Source organism: Lissotriton vulgaris, chromosome 10, assembly GCF_964263255.1.
Source record: "Lissotriton vulgaris chromosome 10, aLisVul1.2, whole genome shotgun sequence".
Lineage (NCBI taxonomy): Eukaryota > Metazoa > Chordata > Amphibia > Caudata > Salamandridae > Lissotriton > Lissotriton vulgaris.
The window spans coordinates 29,822,290-29,837,810 of record NC_141698.1 but is presented as its reverse complement, the minus strand read 5'-3'; the positions used below and the strand labels follow the sequence as shown (position 1 = coordinate 29,837,810).

At 42.8% G+C, this 15,521-nt stretch overlaps 1 protein-coding gene across 1 annotated transcript in view; it reads left to right on the top strand.

Moving 5' to 3' along the window:
* LOC147684409 (myosin-4-like) overlaps positions 1-14,605 on the top strand; it is a 44,698-nt gene extending 30,093 nt beyond the window's left edge. Inside the window, exons 29-40 of the mRNA XM_086940334.1 lie at positions 793-989; positions 1,079-1,262; positions 1,352-1,517; positions 1,829-1,953; positions 2,073-2,381; positions 3,827-4,030; positions 4,114-4,239; positions 5,650-5,820; positions 5,901-6,005; positions 6,217-6,312; positions 13,681-13,815; positions 14,457-14,605. Coding sequence (XP_086796460.1) covers positions 793-989; positions 1,079-1,262; positions 1,352-1,517; positions 1,829-1,953; positions 2,073-2,381; positions 3,827-4,030; positions 4,114-4,239; positions 5,650-5,820; positions 5,901-6,005; positions 6,217-6,312; positions 13,681-13,815; positions 14,457-14,477 — 1,839 coding nt within the window. The 3' untranslated portion in view covers positions 14,478-14,605. The remainder of the gene's footprint in view (positions 1-792; positions 990-1,078; positions 1,263-1,351; positions 1,518-1,828; positions 1,954-2,072; positions 2,382-3,826; positions 4,031-4,113; positions 4,240-5,649; positions 5,821-5,900; positions 6,006-6,216; positions 6,313-13,680; positions 13,816-14,456) is intronic.
* The last annotated feature ends 916 nt before the right edge of the window (positions 14,606-15,521 follow it).

Sequence of the window (15,521 nt, the reverse complement as noted above, 5' to 3'; positions counted from 1 at the left end):
GGTTTGAGAAGCTGCAGGCTTACACCGGCAGAGCCCCAGCGGTTTCAATTAGCATGAACCTCTAACTTGGCAGCACATCTAAACCCGGACCGCCAGGTCATAGTGACAGTTACCCTGCTCAATTTAGGGTGGGGCAATCATCTTTAGACTTCCCTGTCTACGACAGCCGTGCATGACAGGGCCGTTAAATCAAATAATGACCCCAACACAATTTGTTTTTGGCAAAGTTCAGTGGCTTCAGTAGAGCTGCAACTCTAGTGGCTTCCCTGAATAACAAGATCGGTGCTTCTCCGGAAGGGATATTTAAATCATGTGAGAGGTCCTCCTCTAGTGGAGCGTAAACTACCGCTAGGCTGTACTAATGGGACAAATGCCCCTGACAACCATTTAAAAATGATATCTAGGGAACATATCTTTGCTTAGTATCTTACTTATCCAGACTCCCTATTACAAAATAAAGGGTAGTATTTTTGTGTTGAGGATAACTTAAAGAATCTCAAAATGACTTGATTTCTAAATAGAACCAGCATAATATACCCACTAAGAAGAAATAGAATCTGGACACATTGCTTTCTCAGTCTGGCTTTGGAGGCTAGATCTGGGGGTGTACTGAAGAGGTTTATGTGTGCAAACCCTGTGGTTTGCAAAGGCAGATTTGCAGGCAAGAACCATCCTCAAAGCATTCATGTTACCTTCTTGAAGACCACTAGATTAAATTGGGAGGCTTTTCGACAATGTTGACTGAACCGGGGTGGGTGTGAATGTGTGTTTACCTTTTTTATTTGATTAAAGGCAAAGAATGCCCTGGCACACGCCTTGCAATCTGCTCGACATGACTGTGATCTGCTCCGTGAACAATATGAGGAGGAGCAGGAAGCCAAGGCTGAGCTCCAGCGCGCTCTGTCCAAAGCCAATGGGGAAGTTGCCCAATGGAGGACCAAGTATGAAACCGATGCCATTCAGCGCACAGAAGAACTGGAAGAGGCCAAGTATGTTCAATTCAGTAACAAGGTGCAAGAATGTGATTGACTGTTTTTTTTATGATCCACAATATTCTTGTTTTCCTCCAAAACTGCAGAAAGAAGCTGGCTCAGAGACTACAGGACGCAGAGGAGCAGGTTGAAGCTGTGAACTCCAAGTGCGCCTCTCTGGAAAAGACCAAGCAGAGACTGCAGGCTGAAGTGGAGGACCTCATGGTGGATGTTGAGAGAGCCAACGGTGCTGCCGCCGCTCTCGACAAGAAACAGAGGAACTTTGATAAGGTAACATCTGACACAAACCTTCAGAGAAAGCCTTAAGGTTCCCTTGCAATTCAGATTTGTAATATACACTATAAAACTTCTTTTACCAGGTTCTAGCAGACTGGAAACAGAAGTATGAGGAAGGTCAGGCTGAATTAGAAGCAGCGCTAAAGGATACCCGATCCTTGAGCACTGAGGTGTTTAAAATGAAGAACGCCTATGAAGAGTCTCTGGATCACCTTGAAACCCTGAAACGTGAAAACAAGAACCTGCAACGTAAGATTCTTCATTCTGTATAAGGCAGTTTAAATTATTCTAATTCTGATGATTATAAAGATTAGACAATACAATGAAATCATACTGAAAATAAGGAGCTGTTAATCAGGCCCATTATATCAATAAATGTTTCTATGTCTTTCAGGCATTAAGACAGAAACCATTAACCTTTCCAACCAGTAATGATTTCTCATGTTGTACATAGAATGCTGTCATTTATAGGTTGCATAAAAAACGTTCTCGCCAATGAAGCACAATGCACACACTAAAGCATCAGCACTCTATGCTTGCTAAATCTATTTCTCTTATAGAGGAGATCTCAGATCTTACTGAACAAATTGGGGAAACCGGAAAGTGCATCCATGAATTGGAAAAATCCAAGAAGCAAGTTGAACAAGAAAAGAGTGAATTCCAGGCTGCCCTAGAAGAAGCGGAAGTGAGTGAAGGCTATCATTTTGGCAGTAACCAAACAACTCTAGGGACCTATTGTTCAATACAAATATAAAAATGTTAATGTTCTTTACTTCACTAATTTTTATTTTCATGTTCTAAAAGGGATCATTGGAGCACGAAGAGGCCAAGATTCTGCGAATTCAGCTTGAGCTGAATCAGATTAAGGGTGAGGTCGACAGGAAGGTGGCAGAGAAAGATGAGGAGATTGAACAGCTGAAGAGGAACAACCAGAGGGCTGTAGATTCTCTGCAGGGTACATTGGACTCTGAGATCAGAAGCAGGAATGATGCCCTGAGGCTGAAGAAGAAAATGGAAGGAGATCTGAATGAAATAGAGATTCAGCTCAGCCATGCCAACCGCCAAGCCGCTGAATCGCAGAAGCAGCTGAGGAATGTACAGGGACAACTTAAGGTAAACTCGCTCACGTTGTATTTCGGCATCTTTAGCTTTTCATTATTGTACTATACACATTTTCAGCAAAATACATGTATTACTAATCAGACTTTCAACTACAGAGTGGTCTTCAATATTAATCACATTATATTTTATTAAAGGGGGGGCTCGACTTGCCAAGTACTTCTGTAAATAGATGTGGTTTACTCCTTACATATGTCACTTACTCCCTAATTTCTGTTAAGTTAAACATCCTGATAAAAAATGGTTGTTTGAGCAGGGCCATATGTTTCTACTAACATTTTACTCCTGCTGTTATTTAATTTACTATTTCATAGGAACTCTGTGTGCATGTTTGCTGCAGTCAGCCAAGAACTATACATCAAACATAAGGAATACATACCATGCAGGCAGAGGCATGAATACAGCCTGGGAATGTTCATTACGCAGGAACTTGCTATTGCATCACTTAGAAGTGTACATTTGTAACATGCGCAGGATAATAATATCCCCATATTATAATGATAAGATAATGCTACTCACTCAAAAGTTATTTCCCCATATATAGATGCACGACCTCAGGGAAAATTCAATTGAAGTCCAAGATGTCTTGCAATATTCTTTGTAGGTATTTTAGAGTATATTATATTTCTTATAAGAAAGAGTGAACCTCGGACAAGGAACAAGACACTTCATAAATTCATTCACTCATTCAACATTTATTGTTAACATTGATACAAGAATAGTTTTGCCAGTAGGCAGATAGAAGGAATATTGAAATCCATTCTGTAGAAATTATATTAACAATCACACAGTCCAATTTGTGACAAATGTTTAAAAAACATCATGGTTTCACGCATGACACTTACAAAGAAGGCTATTTTTCTGAGTTAACATTTATAGTCACTGGTTGATAAATGTATTCTCTTCTGCACTGACTTCCAACAATACACTTTAATCAACAAAGGACCATACATGTTTTGGTATCTGCTAATGGGTGTGGACTTAGAGACAGACTTTTTATAATAACGAATATTAAAAAGAAGGCTTTCAGGAGAGGTTTCTGGGTGGTGGTCTAGCAAAAGGTATTGTGAAATTAAAACTTAACTGTTATATGTTAATTCGAAAAAGATATGCCATTTATTTTACTAGATGTGGTCAGTGATGTCAGAACTGGAGTAATTGGAAAATTATGTAAATGTTATGTAGATTGTTCTATAGGTTATTAGATCGTTCATGCCACAGAGGTCAATCCAGTATTTCCCACACTATTGAAGTTACATTTGGGATGTGCTTCAGTGTAAAATCCTTTCTATTACCACACAGTTGTTCACCTCACGAAGCCAATATATTAATTGCTACCATTGCTTTGAGTTCCTTATACTTCAAATTATTATTTGCCATATCAATCTTTCACTCAAGAATAATTGTAATTTATTTGAAGTGTGTTTATTTTCTGGTAGGATGCCCAACTTCATCTTGATGATGCTGTTAGAGGACAGGAGGACCTCAAGGAACAGGTGGCTGTCATTGAACGCAGAAACAACCTGCAGCAGGCGGAAATTGAAGAGATGAGGGCTGCTCTGGAACAGACAGAAAGATCTCGCAAAGTCGCTGAACAAGAACTTCTTGATGCAAGTGAACGTTTGCAGCTCCTCCATTCTCAGGTACAACCTATTTTTTACATTAGCTACATGATATACCAACGTAAGGTGTTGCTTGTAAAGTTAATGGCTGAATCTATTTTTAGAACACAAGTCTCATCAACAGCAAGAAAAAGCTTGAGAGTGACAGTTCTCAGCTCCAAAGTGAAGTAGAGGAAGCCATCCAGGAGGCCAGGAATGCTGAGGAAAAAGCCAAGAAGGCCATCACTGATGTAGGTTTCTTCTTAAAGTTCTTGATAAATAAAGCTTTGAGTATGTTTTATTATTGGTTTCAAATAACCTAAAAACAACAGGGTTCTGATTACGAGCGTAGGTGGCATTTATCGTATATGATAATTAACGATACCACAAGGCATATTATTTTTTGATTTCAATAAATACCACCTATTACGGGTTGGTGGGGAATAACGTGGATTCTGGTGGTTAACACAGCATAATGTGCATGATACAGCAAATTCCACATGCTTTTTCTCAAATAAATTTCAGCAGACTTGACCTGCTGAAAATTAATGAAGGTTGAGGTATTTGGTGTGTGAAATAAATGCCAACTCTCAATTCCAGCCCCTGCTTAAATATGGGTTTATCTACGGGCCGGAATACACTGATCCACTCACAATCAGGGCATAGATGTCTAATATGTTGGTTTTTAAAACACAAATACTAGCATTAGTGTGACAGTACAATCAAGCTTTATTACCACAGCACCTTTATTATATTTCACAATCCAATGTAGCTGGCATGATTCATCATTCACCATAGAGAATCTAAACCCTTATACTTGAGTTTAGTTGGAATGATAAACTTGAAAGCACACCAGACTATGGACTACTTATGGCCCAAAAAGTATATTGGAATTTTTTGTATCCTGCCTTGTGTAGGAGTAATGACACTTTTTCTGATGTCTTGTGTGTCGAGTAACTCAACTTGTTTTGCTTCAGTGTACAAAACTCCACAGCAATAAGGAAGTAGAGGTTGCCCCTCATTCATCTTATAGCCAGAATCTCAGAGACCATTTCTTATCATTCCCCTTTTTCAGACTTTAACATCTACCAAATGTTATTTTTATGAATCTGCTGTGTTCTAGTTATCAAGCGAGATCACAAGGAAAGGAAACTTATAGGATTAACACTATTGCTGAAAAAGGCCTTTCTTTATCCAACTTTCTAAATTCAGTCCAGCTTTCCAGTTGCCATTTCTGTTTAAGTCTTCTTAGCATTCTGTCACATGAGATACAGCTTTAAGCAGATTCCTGTAATATCCATTATAGGTGTGTTTGGATCCAGGCAGGAATATGAAAGTAATGGTGGTGTAGGTAGCAGATGAACGACTCAAGTAGACAAGTCATTATGGAAGTTTCTAGTATTGGTGCAACTGGCTGCCTCTTGTGACACCATTGATGAAATCTATACCAAGATCTTTTGGAGTGAAAGAACACACTTACAATTCAATCAGCAAAGCTCCCAAGACCTGGTTTTATCTTCAGTAATTTGATAAATGCATAATCCTGCCACAATAGTGTGGGTGTTAATGGACTAAAAAGTGTTTTAACTAAAAAACAAAATGTGCTTGGAAGAAAAACATGTCCACTTTAACACTAAGCACAACCTTATGCTTCTATGTAGGCTGCTTTGATGGCGGAGGAGCTCAAGAAGGAGCAGGACACAAGCTCCCATCTTGAGAGGATGAAGAAGAATCTGGAGCAGACCGTGAAGGACCTGCAGCATCGCCTGGACGAGGCCGAGCAGCTCGCAATGAAAGGAGGAAAGAAGCAGCTCCAGAAACTGGAGAGCAGAGTGAGTTGCACAGCAGAGATTAAACATTGAATGTGGAGATCAGTGACAGAACACTATAATCATATCAAATCCCTTTTCAGGTCCATGAATTGGAGAACGAGCTGGAAGCTGAACAGAAACGTGGAGTGGAAGCCATCAAAGGTGTCCGCAAGTACGAGAGGCGAGTTAAGGAACTGACATACCAGGTATGTATAATTAATCACGATGGAGTTAAACCTTATTCATGTATAAATAGAACTCCGAACAATGTATTTCTCTGTGATCAAAACAGAATCAGCATCCTTTTATTATGAAAAATAAAATGACTTACAAATGTAAAGTGTTTTCCATTTCACCAATGCAGACGATGATAAGAATGGATCCTACTAATGAATCCAACACATTTTGTGTTTATAGTCTGAGGAAGATAAGAAGAATGTCCTGAGACTGCAGGACCTGGCAGACAAGCTGCAGTTAAAGGTTAAAGCCTACAAGAGACAGGCTGAGGAAACGGTAAGGGTTTGCAGTATTTGTCTCTTACTCTTTTATACAGATATTTCCAATCATACATTTCAATTCTTTGGAGAATGGTGCCATAGCCAGAAATGTACTCGGCTTTTATTATTCTACACATCACTCATTGTGATGACAATCTAATGCACCTGACAAGCCATGAACAGGAGATACGAGTGTCACTGGTTTCCAATGACAACATGTTAGCATTGAAAGATTGACCCCACTGCTCAATCAGTCAATCATAGCATTTGTATAGCGCACTACTCACCCGGGGGGTCTCAAGGCGCTAGGGGAGGGGGGGGTCCGCTACTGCTCGAATAGCCAGGTCTTGAGCTGCTTCCTGAAGGCGAGGTGGTCCTGGGTCAGGCGGATGTGGGTCGGGAGGGAGTTCCAGGTCTTGGCGGCGAGGAAGGAGAAGGACCTTCCCCCTGTGGTGGCTCTTTGGATGCGTGGGACGGCGGCGAGGGCGTGGCAGGTCGATCGAAGCTGGCGTTTGGGAGCGTAGAAGTTGAGGCGGCTGTTGAGGTATCCTGGGCCTTGGTTGTGCAGCACTTTGTGTGCGTGGGTGAGGAGACATAAGGTGATTCGCTTGTTGACCGGGAGCCAGTGCAGGTCTCTCAGGTGTTCGGAGATGTGGCTGCGGCGGGGGATGTCCAGGATGAGTCGTGCTGAGGTGTTCTGGATCCGCTGGAGTCTCTTCTGGAGTTTGGCGGTGGTTCCGGCGTAGAGGGAGTTGCCGTAGTCCAGTCGGCTGGTGACGAGTGCCTGGGTGACCGTCTTCCTGGTCTCGGTGGGGATATTGGTGCAGTCTCTTGAATGATAGGACAAACCAGAAGTTGGAAGGGCCACTAACGGACACACTGGTGAACTCTTTGATGCTTTGTTGGTAGCCTACAGAAGGCCCACGTTTTAGATATGATTTTGGCAGACTAGTGGCTAAAAATCACTTTACAGTCAAGGACGTGAACCCACCGAAATGCCAGGGTTAGCGGAAGTGGCATCCCACGCTCTTTCACCTCCACTTTCAGTCAAACACACATGCCTACACATGCACACAAATTCACACATATACACTCTCTCACATATAAACACATTCTCACCCGCAAGCACACACACAATTTTAAAAGCATTTTTTACTTATCTCAGCTGCCATGGAAGGGGATATTCCAGCTTATTGTACCCCATTTTTTAATACATTAGTCAATAATTCATGTTATTTAATTCACGATTAGACTAATAAATAATTGACAGAAAATAAAGAGAGTGGAGCCCCAGCTGGCCAAGGGTTCCCGGTACTGAATTTGCCACCTCTGAGGCCCGGGGTGCAAAGGCAGCCCTAGGGGTAGCAGAGGGCAAGCCAGGGGTCGCAGCGGTGACCCCTGGTGGCCTTTAAACAACGTCTATGCTTACAGCAGGTAAATCTCTAGGTTTCCCTCAGTGAAATTGGAGCTGCTGCCATCTGTCTAAACTGTTTGAATCACAAATGGTCACCCAGGGTCATGTTTATGAATTCATAAGTGAATCAAATAAAGCTGAGACACAGAAATTACCAGCAGAAAATTAAGCGATAATCTTGGTAACTAAAGTGCATACACATAACTCAATTAAGGCTCTCATTATGAGCTGACATGACATTTCCGACATGTTTGGTAGCTCCTGTCACCGCATCTACTGGAATTATGAGTTGTGCATTTCTTATAAGGGGTGTGATAAAATATGCATGCTCTGTTATATTTTGGCAGGCTAAACCTGACAGAATTTGAAAGGGCAAAAGCCCCCTTGTAAATCTGGAACCTGCAGAGATTGCTGAGGTAACCAACACAATCTGCATGTGATGCTCTATTTCAGGGGGAAAGCTAGTAACTGGTGCTACTCTTTGCACCCCATAAAGATTACGCCTTGTAGTGTTGTTATTTAGCGGGTACGATAAATATCACACTTAACACAAGCCACTTGGAATAAGAGCCTCATGGCAGACAGTATTGTTCATTGGGATAGAAGAGGACATTACCTTCTCCATTTTGGTGGTACTCTGCGTGCCAAAGCAGGTCCATGGGTCATCTCTGTACATGCAGAGAACTGCCATCAAAGCAGTTGCTTTCAATGTAGTAAAATTCGTCAGGGGGCCTTGAGAGTCGTCCACCAAACCTTTTTTAGTTTTCAAAAACGTACTCCCAAAGTGAGAGTTTCTTTTATAAAATCAAAACATTAATGACCCCACACCCTGGGTGTTTTCTCTCAGTGAGAGGGTTACTATAGACTTTTCCTGTCGCATCCCTGTAAGGTTTTTTCCTGGGGTGACAGACAGGAAGAAAAGATATGACACCGCCCACCCTAAATAGGTGAGGCAGTGTAACATCTTTCCTCCGATGACCCCTATTCCTGGGCTGTTGGAGGAAGTATTCCGTAGACAGAGCTAATGGAGGATCGGTCAACAAAATTCAAAGATCCCCCTGTTTCCGAATGAGGTTGGCAGCCCGAGTGTTTGCCAGGTAAGGTACTTCATTGCATTTGCGATGAAGTAACCTGCCAGTCAAAGTCTAAATCAATTGATTGGCGTCTGCTATAGTATGTCTATTCAGAAATGTAGTTCCCATTTGAAGGAAAGTAGCATCTTTCTGGCTAGATACCCTCACTTTTTGCTTGGTGTCACTGTGTTTTGACTGCAGTTCACTGGGATCCTGCTAACCAGTACCACAGTGTTCTGCCAGCACCTCTAAAGTCTTTGGTAAGCACCTTGTACACCCCACAATTGGCCAACTAGGGTACAATTGTAAGCCCTTAGTATATGATACTGATGTACCCAGGGCATTGGTACACCAGGGATCTCCCATGGGCTGCAGCATGTATTATGCCACCCATGGAAGCCCATACAAACTGTGCCTGCAGAGCTGTCATTGCAGTCTGTGTGAAATGGGGTTTGCACCTTTTCACTTTGGAAATAAGGTTTCCCTTAAATCCTGGTCACTGCACTTGTAACCTATAAGTCAGCCCTAAGGTAGGCCTTTCAGTCCAAGGGCAGGGTGCTTGGTTCTAAGTGTGTGGGTACCCCTACAGGAGGTGAGTTCACACATGCAGGGGAAGCTGAACAAAGGATGTGACCACCTCTCCTTTAGAGTTAGTTAGGGTGGGGTGCTTCCTAGTGCCACCAGACTGCATTGAAGGGCATATTTGGTGCCCTCCTTGAATAAACCAGTTTTGCCCAGTTCAGGAGCCTATGGCTCCTGCTCTGGTGTGAAACTACACAAAAAACAAGGGAGTGTCCACCAACCTACCGAGCTCCTTCCAAGGGAGGTGCCGCAGAGCTTCTTTATGTGGCCTCTTGATTCTGCCATGTTCAATCTTGGCCCCTAAGGGAATCTCACTGGCTAGGACAGCTGAATATCGTCCCTGACCCCCTCTAATGGGTGGGTCACGAGAGAAGAGGTCCTTCACCTTTTTAGGGTTACTTAAGGGCCACCCTGAGGGCGAGTCCTGAGATTCGTCCCGACAACAACTTCTGGAACCGACTGCCTGTCGCTTAAGATCTTTTAAAGACTTCTGCTGGTGGACACTGGAACTCTGCTTCTCTTCAAGCCAATACTGCTCCTGGTAGGAAGAATTCTGCTGCATGTTCATCCATGTGCTTTTCTGAATCTCTGCAATTCCGTGGCAGTGCATCTTCTGAATCACCAAGGACTCAGCCTGCATCCAAGCCTGAAGGAATCTCCCTTGATGTGAAGGAGTAATTTCCCTGCATCTGCAAGCACCTCAACATCGACAACTGGTTTGCGGATCCTGTTGTCCCATGGACATCGTCCGGCTCTGCAACACAGGTGGTGGTGTGTTGGTTCTCTAGAGCCCTGAGCAGTCTTCCCTGCAAGTTGGGAGACTGTAATCCCTTCTTAGCCTACGTGGACCATCACTGGTGCACCGTGTCTGTTTGGAGTTACCAAGGCCTGTTGGCCCTCTTCATTGAAGATCTTCAAGCTCCAAGTAGCCCCTGCCTCCAGCACTGCACAGCTCTAAGCACGTCATCCTGCCTGCATTCTCTGCATCGTGGGTCTTCATCGCCTGTGTACTGGTGAGGCTTCCTTGCAACCTCCTGTGCCTGCTGCCAGAGGGTCCTCAAGAGGGATCCACCAACTCCTGCTGGCTCTTCATCGTGCCGAGGGGCAGTCCTGACTTACCCTTGCTGGGTTAGTCCCTCAGACCTTGCTGGTCTGCAACCAAGCATCTCCTTCCATGAACCGTTGTTTGCGTTTGCCAAGGCCTCTTGTTGGTCCTACCGGCCACTGACCTTTCTGCACTTGTCAACTGAAGTGGGACAGCTACTGCAATGTCGCCTGGTCCCCACAGTTGCTGTTTCTTCTATTTCATGCTACACCAAAAGTCTTCTATCAGGGCTGGTATTGTGCTGCTGTGCCTTCGGGTGGTTTCATCTCTGTCCTCTCTACTTTGTGGTTCTTCTCATCTGGATTCTTTGTCCTGGTTCCACCAGCCTGGTCCACAACACGATGTAGCGTCTGTACTTACACAATTCTCCACTGGCTCATTTGGTGGTTTCCAACACCACTTTACCCCATGCACCTGTGCTCCCTGGTGCAGATATTCATATATTTTGGGTATCTCGAGGTGGGGTGACTCTCCAACCTTTCTTGATCCAAGTGGTGCCTTTGGGGTGCTTTGGGAAGGGTTCTAGAACTCTAATTTTCAAACCCTGACTTATCCTGTGATGTCCTATGGACAGCTGACCTGGTGCAACCACTCTGTACCTGGGTTCTTGGGGTCCCTGGCTACAGATCTTGGGCGGTTCTCTGCTTCCCCTGGGGTCCTCAAACCTTGAGTATTAGTCCCATTTTGGTACTCACATCGTATCCAACTGTTTTATTATATGGTTTGGGTACCCCCGGTTAGGCCCAATGCGATTTTCTATGCTACTTACCTCTTTTCTAAGTATTCCTTATCTGGAATTGATATATACGAGAATGAGATATATCAAGTTAATGTATAGTGTGTAGTAATGAATATAAAGAATTTTTCTACTCACCTGGTGTGGTTATTACTTGTGTGAAATGCTTGCTCGCCGACTATAGTGGTACATGCAACTGCTTTACACCCTCCAGGATAAGCCTCAGCTGCTCTCCACAGCTACACCTTGAGAGCTTTGGTTTTCAGGGACCTAAACACTTTCACTAAGGGTTGCCTGAACTCAGTGCACAGTGCCAAACCATAGGTGGACAGTATATACTGAGCCATCCTACTACATCCTTTAAGTCCAAGAAGGCTGATTTAAAAGTCTATTCAGATGATTAAACAACATTTTATTCGTGATAAATGCTGCACACTGACCTGGTATTAAGTTATCCTCCTCATTTGAACCAGTTCTGGCCCCCTCTCTGTCCACTGATATTGACTCTCAGAAATGTTTGCTGAATTCCTTTAAAGAGCTTACTCCTGAGACTAATTTACTTATTCAAGGTAAATCAGGGTCACAGCTGGATCCAGTTCCCGCCAAGGTGATGGACAATCTTGCCCCGGTTTTAATTAGCCCACTTCTCTCCATCTGGAACTCCTCGCTAAGCTCGGGTCAATTTCCCTTGGCTTGGAAACAGGCTATGCTGGTCCCTATCCTGAAAAAATCGGATGCGGATCCTTCACAATTTTGTAATTACTGCCCGATTTCCCTTCTTCCCAAGCCAGCTAAGATCCTGGAAAAGGCGGCTCAGTTGCAACTGGCTCACTATTTAGAAGCCAACCAGTTGCTACATGATTCCCAGTCGGGATTTAGAACCGGCTATAGCACTGAGACCGCTCTTTTAGAGGTATCAGAGACTATTCGTGAGTGTGTGGACAGGGGCGAGGAGGCCATGTTGGTCCTCCTCGACCTGTCCGCCGCTTTCGATACAGTGTCCCACGAAATACTACTGGACCGCTTACGGCAGTTGGGAATTGGAGGCACTGTACTGACCTGGATCAGATCGTTCCTTACAGGGCGGACGCAGAAGGTATTTCTTCGGCCCTTTGAATCAGAGGGTAAACCTCTTTTATGTGGAGTGCCTCAGGGCTCTGCCCTGAGCCCTCTTTTTTTTAACATCTACTTAGGCCCGCTGGCTAGGGTGGTTGAGTCTTGGGGGGTCAGAGTGATCTCTTATGAGGATGATACGCAGCTTGTGTTTTCATTTAGAGATCACTCTGACACCAATTTTACCAATTTCCGCAACTGCCTTAGTAACATTTATTCCTGGATGGCCTCTAACCACCTAGTATTGAACACTGACAAAACTGAGGTTTTGTTTTTTAACCAAAAAATGGCACTTCCCGCTACTCTGTGGTGGCCAACAGTATTGAATCCCCCTCCGATTCCAGTCCAGACAGCTCGCAACCTGGGCTTCCAATTTGATAATGCCCTGTCTTGTAAAGCCCAGATCAATAAGGTCACTTCAGCTTGCTTCGGCAAACTACGCATGATCAGGAAGATCTTTCCCTACCTCCCTTTTGACATTGTCCATGCCCTGATCACGTCGCATTTAGATTATGCCAACAGTCTCTATGCCGGCGCTCCCCTTTACCTTATTGAACGGTTACAGGTTGTGCAAAACGCAGCTGCGAGACTGATTGGAAATATTCCTTTCCGCCATTCGGTAGCATCCTACCGGAAAAAATTACACTGGCTTCCCATCTCCCGCCGCATCCAGTTCAAAGCTTTGATTCTGGCCTTCCGTGCTCTCAACGGGTTAGGCCCGGTTTACTTGAGCAAGAGACTCAAACTATCTCTATCTGTCAGATCGTTGAGATCGAACAGCCTACGTCTCCTGGTGGTACCCAGATTTCGCCGTGCCAGGAGCAGGGGCAGAGCGTTCGGAGTAGTTACTGCTAAACTTTGGAACAGCCTCCCACTGGATCTTAGGTTCATTGAGTCGGAGCTTGTGTTCCGACGCAAACTCAAAACTTGGCTGTTTACCACCTCATAAAGCAGCTATCTCTTCTCTTCCTGCGTGTAATCTGCAGCGCCGGGACACCCCCTCCTGGGGGTAGCTGTGCGCTTTATAAGCTTCTTAAATAAAAATAAAATAAAATTTGCCTCTTTGTAATGAAGAATGTCGAACATAAGCCACCTATATTTATAGTATTGAGAAAAGGAGAAAAGCTGCATAGAGAGAGTCCTAATCGAATGTTGAAACCATAGCAAATGTACAGAAGTTCTTTCTTACCCAAACCAAACGCAGAACTGTGAAGGATTAGGTATGTGCCAATGTCCATTATCTCCATTTTAACAAATTTAAACATGTGGCTGTTGTGTGGCTCCATTAAATATTTAACTTTGTAATTTCTATGAAATATTCCATACTATATGCAAGTAAATTGTTGATTTTTTTCAATTAGGAGGAACAAGCCAATGCCCATCTAAGCAGATTCCGAAAGGTACAGCACGAGCTTGAAGAAGCTGAGGAAAGGGCTGACATTGCAGAATCCCAAGTCAATAAACTCAGGACCAAGAGTCGTGATGCTGGGAGCAAGGTAATATATATGAAGCATAAGGCATGTTGTTCTGATCTCAAATCTGTCTTCATTGCAAGGGTTACTCTATCATTTTACCTAAACTTAAATGTTGCCAATCCCTAACTGCAAAGCTCCAGAATTAGCAACACTTTTTTCTGACATCAAATGTAACACTGAAAGCCTTCAGTAATAAAGGGGTGGGGGTTCATAAAAGGGTTATACAAGGAGTAGTCAAAAAGTTACACGAAAGGGTTATACCATCAACAATCAAATTCCACTACAGCAAAAAAGCAAACCTTAATTAAAATATAGGAACCCATGTGCCCAAAGTGTCGGTTTTCCTTGCTATACATGTGAGATGTTGGTGCATTAGCGACTGAGAACATGATAATATCTATCTTTGATCATTTCTGATAAAAAACATTTGAATCATAAAAGAGCATCAAACTGAATACAGTGAGTTTTATTCATTAAAATGAAGATAAATCAGCACCACCATATTGTTTGAAGCTTCTCAATGTATTCCTACTTGAGGTGTTTGACTTGTTTCCTAGTATCAATAGGTTTAATAATGTAATCATGTATCCTGCAGATTGCAATACTCTTTCTATGTGACTTTCACATAACTCTTTTAATAAACTACATTTATTTTCCCCTAGAAAACAGAGAGTGAAGAGTGATCATGCTTCCCTCAACAAGCAAAGAAACTGAAATTTGCAAAATGTAAATTCCTCAGTTCTTTGAATGTTTCTATGTATTTTTTGTTTCTTTATGTCTACCTCTTTCACAATAAAAAGCATTACCAAGCTGTCTGGCTGATTTATCTCTGCATCACCATTTTCCACGTTATAATCTCGTGAGCACTTCTTTTGAGAGTCTTTTGATAATTTAGCAGCAATTAAATTTGGTCAACAAACACCTCTGACGTTCCCAAGGAAATACACAAAGGATCTAAAAAATACACGTATTCGTATTCAAAAACTTTATTCGAAACATAAAATGAATCATAAAAGTATTGAACTAACATACATGTAATTCATCTTTCCTTAAAAAGCTAAATTAAAACAAAGACTTACACAAGAATTTAGGAAAAGACCTAAAAAATGACAATAGTAATAACAAGAACATCTACATTCTCAAATTTTGTAAAATTTCAATACAGATTGTGCTACCCATAGATCTTCCTAATCTTTAGTGAGATTCTGATGAAGTTTAACATTGCACAACAGATTTCCACAGAAGTTAGTGATAACAAAAATTCATAGCCTTCCCTATAGGTGCAAGGTTGCCTGCCCTTCAGAATTGGTTTAATAAACCGGAGTCTTGGCTCTTTATACAATGAACAAAAAAGAACCAAATGTAAGGTACTTTGTCTGTCCCTGTTATTACAGGGACAAGGGGGCAGTCTCTCACCCCAACCCCCTTGTTTAGGAAAGGCAAATTGGTAGTGTAGGGTCTCCAGTCTAAACCTTGTTAAAAGGAATCGCCATTGCACATTATGGGTAAATATTAAATAATACTGGGGTTGGGGTTTACAGATACGGATAGTATCATTATCAATTATGTTGTCCCTGCAAAGCTGGTTCACAGACATCAAATACTTTGCCTTTATGTCCATTTTGTAATTTCCCTCGATTTTCCCGGGACTATAAAAATAGGAACCAAGATCGATTTTGTTCAACATGTTACAAACATAGGACAACCAGGGTATCTGCTTTGAGTTA